Source organism: Colletotrichum lupini, chromosome 3 (genome assembly GCF_023278565.1).
Source record: "Colletotrichum lupini chromosome 3, complete sequence".
Lineage (NCBI taxonomy): Eukaryota > Fungi > Ascomycota > Sordariomycetes > Glomerellales > Glomerellaceae > Colletotrichum > Colletotrichum lupini.
Genome location: NC_064676.1, coordinates 6,685,905 through 6,702,417, shown reverse-complemented (window position 1 = coordinate 6,702,417; position 16,513 = coordinate 6,685,905). Strand labels below are relative to the sequence as shown.

Genomic DNA, 16,513 nt, shown 5'->3' with positions numbered 1-16,513 from the left:
CTCTCGAAGACCTAGAGCCAACAGACCTGGTTTGGACGACATCTCAGAACAGTCTTTCGTTGGCATATACTCTACGTATATGTTCCTTCCATTTTCTGAGACGGAGCTCTCTCGCTGCTTTCTGCACTGTCATCCTGAACGTGAGCGACGCAGAATCGCAAGGACGAGAAACACGCTTCGTTTTCGCGACTCAACCGCATTCGGCTTCAGAAGGAATTAACAACTGTTCAGTGGGTCCAATCAGATGTGATCGCCTCCACCGGAAAATACCACAGGCCTCGTCATTTTCCGATGTGCTGCCAAGACTAATAACGAATAGTGGTCGGATGGTTTCGCAGCCGGACTGGGAACGTAGCTATTCCCAATTTCCCCTAAAAGAGGAAACTTCCCCTACTCAGATGGCTGACTCAGCTCCTACTGCGCAAAGAAAACGAATAGAAAGAGAAAAAGCGGCTCTCAGGGGTAAAGTGGAGTGGACAAAGGCGCCCTGCATGTGGGAAACGGCACTTCCGGGGCCCCGGGAGACCGTTGGCGGGCGGCGTCGCGCCGGCCGACTGGGCGTTTATCGTGCGCGTGAGGCTACTAACGGCCGCCTATGATTTGACTGATGGAAGACGAACAGTAATGCAAGTGATCAACCTCAAGTTGAACGATCGGACTGCTGTCAACTTGTCACCTCTCATGATCTGTTGGCTGTTCCTGTTCGCCCGATCGGAGGGCCAACCGCCGGTCGGCAGCCCCAGGCCGCCGCCATGTAACGCTGGCTGCAACGCACGGCACCAACCAATGTCCAAGACGCACGAAATGCTTTTAGCCAGAGTTTCAGAATGTTCGACCTCGGCAGCCCGCTCAACCACTCGCTCTACGCTCTGTACGGCTAGTTGGACAGACTGCTATGGTGGTACAGTGGTACACTAAGAAAAACAAAGTTTTTGCCCTGAGGAACTGCCCTCCGCCAAGGTGGAAACGAAACCGTGGGGGGAGGAGTCGGAGGAGGACTCTGGAGGGTGGCACGGGTGAGAAATGGGAGGCCTTTCACAACTGCGCTGTTCCTTGAAAGGGGTTTGGCAGCTTCGCGAAAGATAGTTCGCGAACATGCGATTGCGAAAGACCGAAAGAGAGAGAAAAGAAAGAATGCCTTACTCCGATCGCCACGGTTCCCTCAGACCAACCGGCCAACCAACACGCCATAGACGAACCAACGCGTCCCGTCCAGTCAGCTCCCCAGGGTTCCGTCACATAGTAAAGTTCATCCCCATCGACCAATCCCCAGCAATTCCACGAGAGCACGGCATCTTTTGTGAGGCATAACTCTGTAGACGGGCTTGTCATACGCGCCATCGTGGCCACTCACTGCGCCATGCTCCCCCTCTCCCGCAAAAGCCAAGACTCCCAAGAGCCCAAGTTGGGAAAAACCCAATATGGCAGTCATTCGCCCAGTCCGATCTCCCGTTGCTTGAATGCAGCTGCAGCGTAGCAAGACGTAAGTGCCCAGCTCCGTCCCGGGCGGCCCGGCGCAAGAGGCATCCTTGGATTCAAATGGAACCCAGGAAAACCTTCCATTGTTGTTGGCCCGCCCTTCTAAGAATAGGGGGCTCGTGCTGGGTGCATGTTCGCAACTATCGCATGCCGACAGGGCTGCCGCCGCAGCAGACGCGCAGAATTTTGGGAACCCGTCTTTGCCGCTCAGGGCTCAGGGGTATATCTGACTGCATGGAGCACAAATGCACCTCGTAAGCCTATCAAAGAGAACATGCCGATATCTTTCCATACCTAGACATGCCGCAGCCTCGAGCATCAAAGAAACCTGAACAACTCATAGGGAGAAAAGTTGAACATCAGACCAAACCTTTGGGTTCGCGGCACCTGGGTGATCCCTGCCGGCGGAGGTCGTCAGCCCCCCTGCTCCGAGTCATTCGCGCGCCTGTTTGCCGTTGACGTTGGTCCCAGCGGCCCCAGAAAAGCAATTAGTTTGCTTCGTCAACATGGGGCTATGGTGAACTCTATTGTAGTGCTCCGCAGGGAGGGGGCTCCTCAACTCCGTAAGGTGGTTGTGAACAGTGTTGGCCGCGAGGGGGTCGTACGACGTCGAAATTATTTAAGCAAACCGAGCCGTCACCCCAATCTCCAGATGCTGACGGATTGCTAGCTTAACCTCGAGCTGAACATCTTTTCCAACTTTACTGCATTCTTTTGCGTCTAGTTCGTTTCTACTATCCACAACAGCATCATGTCATTCGCTCAACTCTCGCTCGCGGCCATGTTGGCCGTGGGCGCTGCCGCCGCGCCTTACTCTGCGCGCAACGTCAACACCTGTGGCGTTGTCGCATCCACCTATTTCGCGGGTTACCACGCGAACCGCGGATTCCCCGTCTCCGACATGCCGTGGGACAAGTACACCGACGCAAAGTATGCCTTCGCCGAGACCGCCGCCGACGGCAGCCTCAACCTCACAAAGTCGGCTCCCGACCAGCTTCCCGCCTTTGTCGCGGCCGCCAAGGAGCACGTATGTTACCCGTAGATCAACTTTACTATCCAACACAGTATCTAACACCTCTCCGCAGAATGTCAAGGCCCTCGTCTCCATCGGAGGCTGGACCGGCAGCCGCTATTTCAGCACCGCCTTCGGCAGCGCGGAGAACAGAACCGCCTTCGTGAAGACCTGCCTCGACTTTGTCGAAAAGTACAACCTCGACGGCCTCGATTTTGACTGGGAGTACCCCAACCGCCAGGGCCTCGGCTGCAACACAATCGCAAAGGACGATACCGCAAACTTTGCCTCCTTCCTCACCGAGCTCCGCCAGAAGCAGACCAAGCAGCTCTACCTCACCGCCGCCACCAGCCTGAACCCCTGGAACAACGCCCTCGACGTCGCCAGCACCAACGGCACCCTCTCCTCTTTCGCCAGCTCCCTCGACTACCTCATGGTCATGGGCTACGACATCTACGGCGCCTGGGCTGCTACCGGAGGCCCTAACGCACCCCTTGCCATGACTTGCGACGCCCGCAACAACCAGGGCGGTATCAAGGAGGGTGTTGAGAAGTGGATTGGCGCCGGTATCCCCGCCAACAAGCTTGTTCTCGCCGTCGGTGCCTACGGTCACGGATTCTCCGTCAACTCTACCAACGCCTTTGCCTCCCCTGGTGTCTTGAACGCCTACCCCGTCCAGAACAGCACCAACCGATTCCAGGGCAGCAGCTGGGACGACGACCCATCAATCGACGAGTGCGGCGCCGCTTCTCCTCCTAGTGGAACCTACACCTTCTGGAGCATGATCAAGGAGGGCAAGTTCCTCGACGAGACGGGCAAGCCTCGCGACAGCATTGCTACCGGATACGACAACTGCAGTCAGACTGTAAGCTTTGTCCCTTTCACTGATACCCATCACACTTGCACAGTAACTAACAGCTGAACAGCCTTTCCTCTACAACGAGACTGCTCAAGTCTGGGTTTCCTACGACAACGTCCAGTCCTTGACCGCCAAGGGCAACTACGTCACATCCAACAAGCTGGCTGGCTTCGCCATGTGGGAGGCTGGTGGTGACTACAACAACATTCTCATCAACGCCATCCGCTCTGCGGTCGGCTTGTAAGAGACTTGTTGCAGTCAAGCGCGCATTGGTTAGATAAAAGGTCTGAGCGACAAGTTGTAATAGCATCATCTATGGAGTACATGCCATTTCCTTCTCATACCCTGTCACACTAGTGTCAATATACTCAGTATCACAACCTTAAGTTGATCTAACGAGTCTTTCAATCAGTCTCAAGTGCTGCGTTCATTAGTCTTGAATCCTAAAACTGTATCGATCTCCGTCAAGACAAGTTTGTGGTGGCGGCTGTCGGTGATGCTGTGTGATGCTTCATCATATCAATCGGATGTCCTTGAACTTGGGACATGTGATAGAAAGACATCACCGACTATAGCCGCCCAACTACTGCCTCCTCTACCTCTCCCAAGAGGGCTTACTCATCGTGTACACTGATAGGAGAACTTTCCAAGTGATGCCTTATGTCTCTTGTCGACCTGCAGAACGTAATGGAACAAAGAGCGAATATCAAGAAATTACGAAATGTCTCATCTCCATTGTGTATGCTGTTCAGTAGGCTGATGTATTTCGAGGCAACAGCCTGAGGCTGTGAGGGAGACATGTAAGGCGCGCTTCTCACGAGCTCGTACTGATCTCAACTTCATCCTGGAAAGAGGAAGCCTTTTCAGGAAGGCTCCTGCCTTGAACCACTTCATGCGTACCTGCCTAAATTCGGTTCGAGTCGAGAACGTCGCTCGCCTCAGCGGAGCCAATATTAAACCGCCTCACTTTTTCCTACTGAGCAACAAAACCAACACCTTCGCCACTCACATCACTCTCACAATCTCACAAATATCTTGCAGCTCATCTTCCTTCGCCATCCACTCAAGATACCACAACTATTCGGGTCCAAGAATCCTCCTTCCGAGTTCTTCGACACCACGTATCTGATACTTACCTTACTTTGACAACTCACATCTACGTCTCGCAGTAAGTATCACGGCAGTCTCATCCCGTCAATCAATTCTCACCTCACCCACCTTTTTCTCACTCACCCATCCGCGTTTCATTCACTCTCATCACCGCCACCCATCCACTCACCATATTTCACCAGAAACTCGCAAGAGCAACAAGAAATGCCTCCCAAGACCGCCGCATCCGAGGCCGCCGCCACCCTCAACCTCACCGACGGCGAACTCAAGCTCGCCCTCGCAATGATGAAGCACGTCGACCGTCCCACCACCGCCGTCCTCGAGAAGATGGCCGAGGAGGCCGGCCTCTCCAGCGCCTCCAGCGCCCGCACCCTCCTCACCCGCGCCGCCACCAAGCACGGCTGGTTCGCCGGCAGCGGCAGCAGCAACAGCACCGAGGACGGTTCTGGTTCTGCCTCTACACCCCGCCCCAAGAAGACTGCCACCCCGCGCAAGAAGAAGATTGCCGAAGTCGAGGAGGGCGCTGAGGAGGAGGGCACGCCTACCAAGAAGCGCGGCCGCAAGAGCAAGGCGCAGAAGGCTGCGGAGGAGGCTGCGGCTTCGGCTTCTGCTGCTGAAGCTGCTGAAGCCGCTACTGAGAAGAATGTTGATAATGAGGAGATGAAGGAGGGTGGTGATGGTGCTGTCAAGGAGGAGACTGGTGATACCGATGGCGCCAAGGAGGAGGCGGCCGAGCAGAAGTGAGATGGTCACAAGGATGTGGGGAACTTCAGTTTATTCGTTGCATCCTGCAGGAGGGATGGATGGACCACTGCTCTTTCTTCTCTGGATTGATGATACCTTTTCTTTTGGCTTGCGCGGCTGCTATCTAGCTGCGTGGTTGCGACATATGGTCCTGGGGACTTCTTGAGGCTAGATGGCACTGAATGGCAGTGCCTTACATGAGGTACTATTCAAGCAAGACGTTTTATCAGACTCTTGCATTGGATCGGTTCGTGAAAGTGATGATCTACCTTCCAAAAGTAGTTGATCCATCATGATTACCTTCGTAGAGAACGTCGCGTCTCACTGGTGGATGAAGTGACTGCGCATGGAGAACTTGTGCTACCTAAACACCCCCCCTAAAGCAGCATTGATCTTGGCTCTCATTTTTGTCGGATTCATTTGACATTGATAATCACCTCCGCTTCATCATTTGCATTCAAAAAAAAAAAAAAAGAAAGAAAAAACAATGAACAGTCCGTCGACGCGCAGTGACGCGCTTTGGCGTCGGCCACGAAAGTCATGACATCATCCACGATCCAGCCTTCAACGACAGCTCAAAAGTCGACGCCATCCTCACCAGCACCATATCTTGAAGTCAATTATGTGATCATCTTTCAAACACTGTGCCAATAATATCATCAATTCACTTCGTAATTCAAAGACAATATCACAATGACCTCGCGAAAAGAACCCGCATCCAGCAACTCTGATAATGAAGCCGCCGACACTGGCACGAAGCGCAAAGCCTCGGAAGCATCGCCGCCCACCCATGACCAGGATGATGAACCCGACACCAAAAAGCCCAAGACGGAGGATCCAAAATCATCTGTAGACTGGCTCCTAAGCGACGAAGCCTTCTCCCTCGCCTTCCCCTCCCTCCCACAAGGCCACGGCGAAATCGACTGGGACGAAGGCCAACATCGCAAGGATCCTCCCCCTAAGGACGCCGGGAAGAAAGTCAACACCGCAAAGGTTTCAAAGCCCTCAAAGGGCACAAACAACGACGACAGCCATAATGGCGATGATGGCGAAGGACCCCGCCTAACCTACCCAGACTCCACCCTAACCCCCTTCCAAAACCTTGTCGCCGCCCTCCTCCTAAGCAAACCCATCTCCCACCGCCTCGGCCTCCGCACCATCAAGACGCTGCTCAACCCGCCCTTTGGCCTGCGCACGCCGCGGGATCTCGACGAAGCTGGGTTTGAGGGGCGGAGGAAGGTGATGTGGGAGGCGAGGACGCAGCACAAGGAGAAGACTGCCGTGCAGTTGGGGGATTTGGTTGAGGGGGTGAGGAAGATTTGCGGTGGGGTGGGTGACGATGATGAGAAGGAGGGGGGTAAGAAGGAAGACGGCAAAGACGAGGAAGACGAGCGGAATATTGAGAAGATGACTGCGTTGAGGGAGATGGTCAAGGGGATGAAGACAGAGGAGGCGCAGAGGAAGGTTGAGAAGGTGTTGACTGATGGGATTAAAGGCGTTGGACCGACTGGCGCTGGGATCTTTTTGAGGAGAGTACAGGAGGAATGGGAGGAGGTGTTTCCGTATGCTGATCAGAGAGCTCTTGAAGCTGCTGTCAAGTTTGGAGTCATTCAGGAGGGTGACGGTGCGAAAGAGTTGGCGGATGTGGTTGAGGGGGATCGGGGGAAGTTTGTGAGGATGCTGGATGTGCTTGTTGGGATTCAACTTGAAAAGAAGATGGACGAGGCGCTGAAGATGGCGAGAGGTGACGGGGAATAGGTCACCGGTATGGAATTTGTTGGGTTCTTTTCGTAATTTGTCAGCTGCTCTCAACCCGGTCTCAATGATATCCTTTCCCCGATTCCAGATGCAAATTTCCTTATATGCCGCTGTGCCTTACTTTGCTTGATGCTTCCTCATTTTCTAGTAACGCGGGTTCTCGCCATATCCCTGGTTCTGTTGATAGCCCTGATTTCCGCCATAGCCTTGGCCACTCTCATGGCCTTGGTTACCCCCGTAGCTCTGGTTACCCCCGTATCCCTGGTTGCCCCCGTAGTTCTGACCCTGACCTTGGCCGTAACCTTGGCCCTGGTTCTGGTTGTAGTTTTGATTGTAGTTCTGACTTTGGCCGTAGTTCTGGTTCTGGCCTTGGCCCTGGTATTGATCCGAGTGGTACTGCTGGTACGAGGACGGGGGCTGGTTCTGATCAGGCCGGTACTCCTGGTGTGATTGATGCTGCTGCTGCTGATGTTGCTCAGGCCGGTACTCCTGGCTCGGAGGAGGGTTGTATGACTGCTGATGCGAGCCCTGTCCACCATACTGCTGCGATGGAGGCGGCGCGTAGTTGCCACTCTGGGGTTGACCCGAGTGATGCTCACCACCAAGCTGAGATCCCGCCGTCGGCGCACCGACGCTGACATTCTCGTTTCCGATATCATCCGGCACGTTGATCTTGACCTTGGGAAGGTACTTTTGCACCTTTTGCTCGACAATGTTCTGGACAAACACCCAGCTCTCACGCTCGAACTTGCGGTGGCCACCATTGACGACGCCCAGAATGCTCTCGCGCAGCGTCTCCTGCACCTTCCGCACCAGGGCTCGGATCTTGTTGACCAGCTTGACCTTGATGTCGTCCCCGAACCCGCGGTCCGCGTGTCCGCCAGCGTCGCGGTCGAGTTGAGAGTCAAAAGGGTTTCCTCCAAGGATCTTCTCCAGAGGTCGCTGGAAAGCGTCTGGCAGGAGCTCAAAGAGCTGCTTCTCGATGGCACCAAGGATCTTGCGGAACTCTAGACGGACTTCCCTGTGCACCTTTGCCAGACCTGTGCTGAGCTTGTCGCTGATGACCTTCGAGAAGCCGCCCCTCTCGCCTTCGCCCTCAGGACCATCACGGTCACCGATACCCCGGCTACCCTCCTGCGAACTCTTCTTGTTTCCAAACAGGCCTCCAAGACCCTTGACCAAATCCTTGACCTGGTCCTCAATCTCGCCCTTGACACCGTCGCCGAGGTCCCGCGTGCTCGTGTTGCCGCGCAGCCATCGTTTGATGTGCTCCCGCGCAATCTTGGTAAACTGTTCCGCGATGGGTGCGTGTTGCTCCCTCAGCTTCATGCCGACCTTCTCCTTGATCTCGGGGCTAATGACACGAGCCTTCTCCTCGGGATTCCGCGCGGCGTCCTTGACGGTGTTGCTGAGGACTCCGAGAAGACCGTCGAGTTCGAAGCCCTGCCCGCCGCCGCCTGAGCCCTTGTTCTTTTCCAGGTGGTCTTGGACGACGTTGATGGCGGAGGAGAGGAAGCCCTTTGCCCCGCCAAATGAGTCGCTGTGGCTGATACCTCGGGATTGGGTCTCAGGGCCGCCGCCTCCTCCTCCTCCACGGGCCTCATCAGTGAGGTTGAAGATGTCGCGGAGATCATCGCCTGCCTCGTCTGTGATGACGCTGAAGCTGCGAGTGAGCTTGCCAATCTCATCTGCGAAGGGCAGAGACTGAATGCCGTAGGCGTCAGGTGGTGTGTCGTTCAGTCCTCTCGAGCCATCGCCTGAGTTCTTGTCCTTGTTAAAGAGTGAACGAAAGGCGTCAACAACCTGGTCTTCAAGACTATCGATGGTTCTCGTCTGGAAGGTGTCGATCTCAGACGCGATGCGGGGTTGGATCTGTGGAGCAAGAGAGTCAACATACTCGTCGACCTTTGTCATCAAGACATCGGGGAGGCCACGAGAGTTGGACATTGTTGCGGTGGTAAGGGTTGGGGGATTTGGGGGTGGATGGGCTAGCTTGAGGAGGAGAGACAGGCACAATAAAGGTGACCGTTGAGCTCTCGAATGGTGCTAGCTTGGTGGATGGTCGGCGGCCGGTCCCGCTGCTGCTGGCGGTGGTGAGGCAGCCGGAGGGAGCTGAGCTGAGCTCCAGCTGAGCTGTCACGTGTGACGCCATCGCCATGGCGGGGTCGCGACCGCCCAGACGGCTGACGTCAGGTTCGGCACGGACCATCCGTGAGGGGTAGACGGTACGTATCTTTCACTCACTAAGCTCTCACTCACTCACTCGCTCATGAATCCCTGTCTCATCTCACTCATACCAATGAGGCCCAGGCGATTGTTGAGCTCCAAGATTCCAGTCCTGATTCAAATCCTTACACATGAATTCATCTCATGGTAAACCCAGCGCAACTTCCACCACCTACAGGCAACCTGAGCACAAAAGGGTCATTACAGGGTGCAAGACGAGTCAGACGATGTACAGAAGGGGCATTGATGATAAAGCCGGCCATTGAGCTTGAATCCGATCAAGGCATATCATTGATATAGTAGTAGAGGGAATCGAGACCCCTTCACTTCAAGGAAGCGATGATGAGCTTCTTGTAGTCCTCCACAGCAAGCTCGAGATCCTGGACAGTGATGCGCTCGTCAGCCGAGTGAGCCACTAAAATAGTCCCAGGTCCGTATAAGTAACGCTTATGGGTTCCATTCAGGCGTGGCACATCCGTGTAATAGTTCACCACAGTAGTGTTGAAGCCTGCTTGTGTCAGTCGAGGCCGTTCCAGTCAAACAATCGGACAAACAACATACCTTCAACATCGTAGTCCAGACTCACTGGCAAACCAAACCCAGTAAACGTCAAATTGACATACTCCGGCGTCACCTCCGACACAGCCTTTTGCAGCACATCCTGAATCCCTTGTAAATCCTCCGTCGCAGCCCGAATCGACGCCCTCCCCGACGCGCTCTCCGGAATCACATTCGTCGCGACCCCGCCCTCAATCAAGCCCACATTCAACGTGGTGTTCCCAAACTCTTCCGTCCACGGCAGCTTCGTGTCTTGAATCTTATCCAAGGCGCGCACGAGCAGGTCGATCGCGCTCCGACCGTACTCGGGATACCCTGAATGGCCTGCGACGCCGTCGGCTGTGATATTGAACCCCAGCACGCCCTTGTGCGCCCGGACGAGGGTATTCTCCGTCGGCTCGCCAAAGATGACGGATTCCCACGTTAAGCCCAGCTCATTTGCGGCTCCCATACCGTCGCCTCCAGATTCCTCACCAACGACATATAACAGCGCGACGTCCCCCTCGGCAATCTCCCCGCTCGCGAGAAGCTCCTCCACAGCGATAATCTGCGCTGCAACACTTCCTTTCGCATCAGAAGTCCCACGGCCACGGATCTCATCGCCGGAGCGGGAGTAAGGGATGTTAGGCGGCACTGTGTCAAAGTGCGATGTGACGAGGACGCGGGCTTCGCGGGCGGTGCCGGGATAGGCAAAGACGTTTTGGCGGGTTCCTTCGACTGTTTGGAGCTCGACTGTAAAGTTCGTCTCGAGGTAGCCTTTGAGAGCTTGTGTTCCGAGGGCTTCGGATTTGGTCGTCGAGTCGGCTTCGACGAGGGTCTTGTGCAGGCTGAGGAGGGATTCGGTATAGGATGCGGCCCAGGCCGATGAGGCGAGGGCGCAGGTGAGAGCTGCCGATGAGATGGGCTTCATTATGAGTGGTTTTCACATGAAGTTGCGAAGTAGCTGTTGACGATTGATGCCTCGAAGCTCGGTGCCACGAGGTAGGTCTGGCTTGGCCTGGCCCAAGCCAGTAGATATGAGCGTTGGAATGCTTTTATCATTCATGGCCGGTATGGCGCCAGAGACAGCTGTGGGGTACGCACAATCCCGGTTCCGAAGGTCACGTCGGAGATGCACCACGATAAGAAAGTCTGCGTTACTTTGAGAGGGGTTGATGCTACGCCAAGGTGATTGACAGGCAATTCCAATGCAGGAGATCTTGGAACGGGCAGTTACTACATCGCAGATTGAGGAGGGCAATTATATGATCTTCTCCGATCCATCCTCATCGGTGGTGGTTTCGGAGCTTTTCGTTCAGTGATTGCCGTGTTCGGTCGGGCTCCCACGAAGCGGGGTGATGGAGACCGGCCGTGTGGCCCGAGGATGAATGGGGTCGGGAGCAAAGCCGAAGGTTGGGTAGGTTAAGAATTCGATGTCAAATTAGCTCAATCCATTGGGCAATTATCTCATTCATGAACATCAATCTTTGAGAGTTCATTCTCAAGATGTAATACGGGCAGCCAATTCTTGTACTCAATTGCCCATCAAAATGTGTCGCACAAAGGTTTAACTAAGGTACTCAGAATTTCGTTGGTCAAGGGCTTGGTCACAGCACATTTCATAGAGACTGTAGAAAAGTTGAGAATACCCTCATCATCCTCTTATGTAGCTCAAGTTCAGCTCGAGCACCATTCCACGAAAGAATACATGGGCAGACTATGATTCAATAGCTCAATTGAACTTTTGACAAAGTTCATTTCTTGTTGGGGAATTCCCTTGCTATATCCGGCCATATTTCTAAGCAGAAACAGCCCCTTAGTGACTAATGCTGAAAGTCTGTGCGCCTCGGCACTGCGTATAGCTCCCTTTCTACACACCTTAAAGGCTTTAAGGACCAAGGTTATTCGTCCGCGGAAATAACTTCGTGGGGCAGATGCGATTCACTGGGGGATTTTGCAGAGTCTCATTGTTTCTAAGCGCAATTCCAAGCCCACCCACGGGTACCTTAACTTGACCAACCTTTGTTCACGTCCATGGCGTCTGCCCGCTTGAGCACGCGATTTCTCAGCAACAGCTTGAATACCAGGTTACTAATCCCACGTGTTGTTTCAACATCTCCTTCTCTTGACTTAAATTCGTCTTCATTCCGTCCTTCATCCCGACGATGTCACTCTGAAAAACAGTCTCAGCAACTTCGTCTATTGGCTTCAACCCCAGCTATAACTTCCCTAAACACCCAATTGAGACCGATATCCTACACAGCAACAATGGCAGGCACCATCCGAGCTCTCGTCTCTCAAGGCGACAAGACCGCCAAAGTCCAAGAGGTACATGATGTCATTCAGATGCCCCTCAACCGGTCCCCTTTCTCATGTACTAACCACCATCCCAGGTCCCTAAGCCTCAACCCGGCCCAGGCGAAATTCTCGTCAAAATCTCCGCCGTAGCCCAAAACCCAACAGACTGGAAAGCCACAGCCGGCGCTCCTGCAGGCCGCACCGTCGGCTGTGACTTCGCCGGCACCGTCGCCGACCCCAACGGCTCCTCCCTGAAAGAAGGCCAGCGCGTCGCAGGGTTCGTTATGGGAACCAGCGACGAACCTCCCCGCGGCGTCTTTGCGCAGTACGCCGTCATCGAGAGCAGCCTCGTCTTCCCCATCCCTGAGTCCGTCACGGATTCCCAGGCCGCGGTTATTCCGTTGGCCTTTGCTACCGCTGTTCAGGCGCTGTTCCAGCGACTTGGACTTCCTGAGCCCACGAGCCCGAGCAAGGAGGCGCTTCCGGTGTTGATCAACGGCGGAACGGGTAGCGTAGGATTGTATGCCATTCAGCTGGCGAAGAAGGCTGGGCTGTATGTCATCGCGACCGGAGGCAAGAAGAACCACGAGATCCTGAAGAGTCTCGGTGCGGACGTGGCGATCGATTACCGCGATGCCGACTGGATTGAGCAGGTCAAGAAGGCTGCGAAGAATGACCTGAAGCACATCTTTGACGCCATCAGCGAAGTCGAGACCACAAAGGCAGTCGCGACGGCGCTCTCACCCGAGGGTGGCCACGTCGTCTGTATTTTGCCGCGCAAGGCGAAGGAGGTTGGCGCTCCTGAGGGAGTCAAGGTCGAGAGCACGTTGGTGTACTCGGTCTTTGGAAGGGCTCTTACGTATGGAAGCTTCGATAACATTGATGGAGAGAAGCCTGAGGACAAGAAGTTCTGGGAGAAGTATCTGGGGCTTCTGCCCAAGTGGTTGGAGGATGGCTCCATCAAGCCGAACCCGCAAAAGGAGTTTGGTGGTCTGGATGATATCAATAAGGGTTTTGAGTTGCAGGCCAAGGGTGGTGTGAGTGCTGAGAAGCTGGTCTACAAGATTGTTTAGACCGCCTGAGGATTGAGGAAACAAATAGCGATCGAAGTTACTGACTTGTGACTTTGGTTGAGGATATCGCACGTGATCATATGATATAATGAATATAATGTGAATAGTCCTTCACCGCCGTGATTTCCTCTTTTGTTATTTTTGTTCTGCCTCAAGATCGCTCTTGCCTTTGGAACGGTCATCTTTCGCTCTTTCTTCCAGAATTAGGGCTTTCCTTTCTCACCACCCGATTCCTTTAAACTTCCACCTTTCCCACCTATACCCCCAATCTCATCTTCCCACCCTCACCTTCTCACCTTTTCTTCTTCCATCCTCTCGTCTTTCTTGTCGGCCTCAATTTTCGACTCAATCGACCCATACCTTCATCATCCTACCTCCCTTTCCCTTGATGCCAACCGGTTCTTGATCATCTCACTTCATCCCCCATACCAGATCGCTTCTATCAATCATTGTCTCCGGAATTCTATCTATCAATCACTATAAAAGCCTTCAGCGATCTGACCGATCGACGTAAGTGATCATTGCTGTCCCTCTCTCATCCAATTCTCTTTCATATACTGACTGCCTTATCCCTTTAGCATGTCATCTTCTCACGGCCAGTCTCTGTGGAAGCCGGTGGTCACCTTCACCGTCCTATTGCCCCCCATTGAGCAATACTCGATGGCAGAGAAGGGCAGTGAAGGAGGCTACTGGGCTCTCCACGATCCCAACACTTATGCCAGCTGCAAGAATCAGCAAGAGCGACAGGAAGCCGAGCAGTGCCTGGCTTGTGGCAACCCTTCCACCCGGAAGTACCGCTGCCACTGCAAGGCGGCCAGGTACTGCTCTGCCCAGTGCCTCGAGGCTGACGACCTCCATGAGCGGCTCTGTGTGGGCCGTCAAGATGCCAAGACCAAGCCTGCCTTCAGCCTTCCCTTGGAGAGTCGACCATCTAACAACCACTTTCTCGCTGCGTTGCTTCCTGTAGATGGATCCAACCCTAAGCCCATCTGGATCTCCCTTCAGATGGATCGCAAGACTGGCAAGATGCGTTTTGCTACCGACGAGATCACCATTGCGAAGGCGGCTGCCAAGTCCAACGATAGCTCCGACCCTGACATCATTCACGTCGGTCTGAACTCGATCGCGACTCCCATCCAGAAGAGCCTACTTCACGGAGTTGACGCCATTAAGTTCGGTTCGTACAAGGATACTTCTCCCGGTAACCTCAATAGCTGCATCCAGAGCTTTGGCAAGCCTGGCTTCCTGGCCTGTTACTTCGGCGCTGTGGTTGTCTGGGCATACGATCTCGAGTCCAACGGAGCCTTCAAGTCACCCCGCGACTTGGGCGTGCGCGACCTTCGCCACGCTCTGGACTGTCACGTTCTCAATTCGGTAAACCCGGCTGTCTCTCAGCCCAGTCGATTCATCCTTGAGGGCGGTGTCATCCCGGCTCTCAAGATCAACGATCTCTCGGATCGTTGGTTGGAGGCTCTGGGCGTCACCCGCCAAATCGAGAAGGTCCACGTCCCTGCTTCACACCAGTATTTTGAAGCCTTCCCCATCGGAAAGCTTTTCCACCTTGGTCTTCGTTGGTATGTCCGAACTGGAGTCCCCATCGCGATTGCTCCAACAGGGGAGCTCCATGAGAACCATGAGGAGATCCTCAACCACTTTCGTCAAACCGTCCTTCTGGTTGCTTAGGAGGCACCTCAGAACACCGGCATGCGCAAGGCTCAGCTTCAGGTGGTTGATCTAAAACATTCCTCCAGTTTCCACCTGATGCAGGTTTGCGGAAAGCAGATCGAGCCCGCCCATCTCACTGCCGTCATTGAATACTTCAAGCTCGCCAGCGCCTCGGGAACCCCCACAACCGAGAAGGCGTTCCGCGCGTATTGGGACTACTTCAAGAAGAACGAAGTGATCAAAGGCCACCCGATGGCTGGAATCCCTTCGCCTTATGACCTTGAGAATGGCCATAGCCATGATCCCAACTCCGCGGGTCTTGTAACTTTGCTCCAAGGTTACAAGTCCTACGAGGACTTTGTTGGGCAGGCCCCAGTCGCCAATGAACACGTTGACGGTGGTCTCAACGCCCCGAAGGGCGAGGTCTCAGTAGCCAGTTCGACACAAGGCATCGAGCAGGCACTTGGCTTCCCGGCCGAGCGAAATTAGAACCCGGTTGATCGCACTTTCTGCTGTGAGTTTATTTCATCTTTCACCTTGTTCAGAGACTGACAGTTGAACACAGCGTGCAATCAGATTACTTTGAGAACTTCATACACACGGGATGAGAGCGAGAAACGATTTGGAGAATTCGAATACTCTGAGGCAATCGGGTGATATTGAGAGTCGTTGAGACGATTGAGATAGACAGATACCTTCAGAAGACCGGAATTGAGTTTCTCATTATGCTGCGCACCTATACCTCATCCATGATTCCAGATTCTTTAAACCCTGAAAACGACAACTTTTGGCTTCGAAGATTAGACACAGTCAAACGCCCCTAGCCTTGCTGCTAACTCCAACGGCTAGCTTCATATGCCCTTTTCAACTTGAGGAATCGCGGGTGATTCGTCGGCCTGACCCCCGTGACCTCCCCGTCTAATCCTTTCCGAAAGATTTCAAGACCATCCTTCCTCGTCGTAAGCCCAGACTGCCCATCCGGCACCGGCAAACCCATAAACTCAGCATGTCTATCATCCTCCAGAACCCACTTAAGCCCTCTCTCCCTCAAACATCGCAGCTCGTCCTCAATAATCCCACCTCGACCAATCTGAAACGCCTCATCGCGCGTGAGGGCTTTCGCCTCGCCTGCTTCAACGAGTCTTATCATAGTCGTGCTGTGGTGCTGTTGAGGATCAAGGATTTCCACGTCATCGAGCCAGTGAAAGAGTAAGCTGCCTGAGCCGGAGTGAGCTCCCCAGGGGTTAATCTTAATGAGCTTAACCTCGAACTCGGGATCGAGGACCTCTGCGTAGACATCTAGGATGCAGCTCTTGAAGTTCAGATCAGGTGCGATTCGTGACCAGAGGTGCCGCGCTTGAGATGCCAGCCTACCCAGCATCTCGTCTGTGATGCCGGCGTGATTTGGCTGATAGAACCTGCTCTGGCTGATGGCGACAATGTGGCTTCTCTTGATGTAGCATCGCCACTCGCTCAAGCGGTTGAGGTCGGCGTAGTACGGGAAGAAGTAAAGCTGGTTATCTGAGAATTTCCCATTCTGACCAAACTGATAGAACAGGCTCAGAAGTGCCTGGACGGTCCTTTTTGAAGAAACAAGCTTCACGAGTGCTTCGCGCATGTTATTAACAGGTTGAAGATTTCCTCCATCAGCGTCTTTGGGGCTGCAGTGACTTATACGAATGAAGTACCCAGCCGATGTGGCGTCCTGGAGACTCTTAGGTTTTTGCTCCATCTCTGCTGCCAGTCCACTCA

At 54.1% G+C, this 16,513-nt stretch overlaps 8 protein-coding genes across 8 annotated transcripts; 6 read left to right on the top strand and 2 right to left on the bottom strand.

Moving 5' to 3' along the window:
- Window positions 1-624: 624 nt before the first annotated feature.
- On the top strand, window positions 625-918 carry CLUP02_06748 (uncharacterized protein; the record flags this gene model as incomplete). Its single annotated transcript, XM_049285745.1, has 1 exon — window positions 625-918. One exon carries the CDS (start codon window positions 625-627, stop codon window positions 916-918), a length of 294 nt encoding a protein of 97 aa, XP_049142888.1.
- Window positions 919-2,230: 1,312 nt separating this feature from the next.
- On the top strand, window positions 2,231-3,594 carry CLUP02_06747 (glycosyl hydrolase family 18; the record flags this gene model as incomplete). The annotated part of the gene is made up of 3 exons (XM_049285744.1): window positions 2,231-2,506; window positions 2,565-3,356; window positions 3,418-3,594. The coding sequence occupies 3 exons, from the start codon at window positions 2,231-2,233 to the stop codon at window positions 3,592-3,594; spliced, it is 1,245 nt and encodes a 414-aa protein (XP_049142887.1).
- Window positions 3,595-4,664: 1,070 nt separating this feature from the next.
- On the top strand, window positions 4,665-5,204 carry CLUP02_06746 (uncharacterized protein; the record flags this gene model as incomplete). The annotated part of the gene is made up of 1 exon (XM_049285743.1): window positions 4,665-5,204. The coding sequence occupies one exon, from the start codon at window positions 4,665-4,667 to the stop codon at window positions 5,202-5,204; it is 540 nt and encodes a 179-aa protein (XP_049142886.1).
- Window positions 5,205-5,897: 693 nt separating this feature from the next.
- CLUP02_06745 (uncharacterized protein) lies at window positions 5,898-6,962 on the top strand (the record flags this gene model as incomplete). The annotated part of the gene is made up of 1 exon (XM_049285742.1): window positions 5,898-6,962. The coding sequence occupies one exon, from the start codon at window positions 5,898-5,900 to the stop codon at window positions 6,960-6,962; it is 1,065 nt and encodes a 354-aa protein (XP_049142885.1).
- Window positions 6,963-7,106: 144 nt separating this feature from the next.
- Window positions 7,107-11,761, bottom strand: CLUP02_06744 (uncharacterized protein; the record flags this gene model as incomplete). The annotated part of the gene is made up of 12 exons (XM_049285741.1): window positions 7,107-8,834; window positions 8,908-9,145; window positions 9,254-9,300; window positions 9,365-9,455; window positions 9,516-9,696; window positions 9,750-10,634; window positions 10,698-10,903; window positions 10,963-11,032; window positions 11,306-11,386; window positions 11,444-11,548; window positions 11,622-11,669; window positions 11,746-11,761. 12 exons carry the CDS (start codon window positions 11,759-11,761, stop codon window positions 7,107-7,109), a joined length of 3,696 nt encoding a protein of 1,231 aa, XP_049142884.1.
- Window positions 11,762-11,993: 232 nt separating this feature from the next.
- CLUP02_06743 (zinc-binding dehydrogenase) lies at window positions 11,994-13,096 on the top strand (the record flags this gene model as incomplete). The annotated part of the gene is made up of 2 exons (XM_049285740.1): window positions 11,994-12,053; window positions 12,119-13,096. 2 exons carry the CDS (start codon window positions 11,994-11,996, stop codon window positions 13,094-13,096), a joined length of 1,038 nt encoding a protein of 345 aa, XP_049142883.1.
- Window positions 13,097-13,675: 579 nt separating this feature from the next.
- On the top strand, window positions 13,676-15,250 carry CLUP02_06742 (uncharacterized protein; the record flags this gene model as incomplete). Its single annotated transcript, XM_049285739.1, has 2 exons — window positions 13,676-14,770; window positions 14,864-15,250. 2 exons carry the CDS (start codon window positions 13,676-13,678, stop codon window positions 15,248-15,250), a joined length of 1,482 nt encoding a protein of 493 aa, XP_049142882.1.
- Window positions 15,251-15,593: 343 nt separating this feature from the next.
- On the bottom strand, window positions 15,594-16,379 carry CLUP02_06741 (uncharacterized protein; the record flags this gene model as incomplete). Its single annotated transcript, XM_049285738.1, has 1 exon — window positions 15,594-16,379. The coding sequence occupies one exon, from the start codon at window positions 16,377-16,379 to the stop codon at window positions 15,594-15,596; it is 786 nt and encodes a 261-aa protein (XP_049142881.1).
- Between the last annotated feature and the right edge of the window lie 134 nt (window positions 16,380-16,513).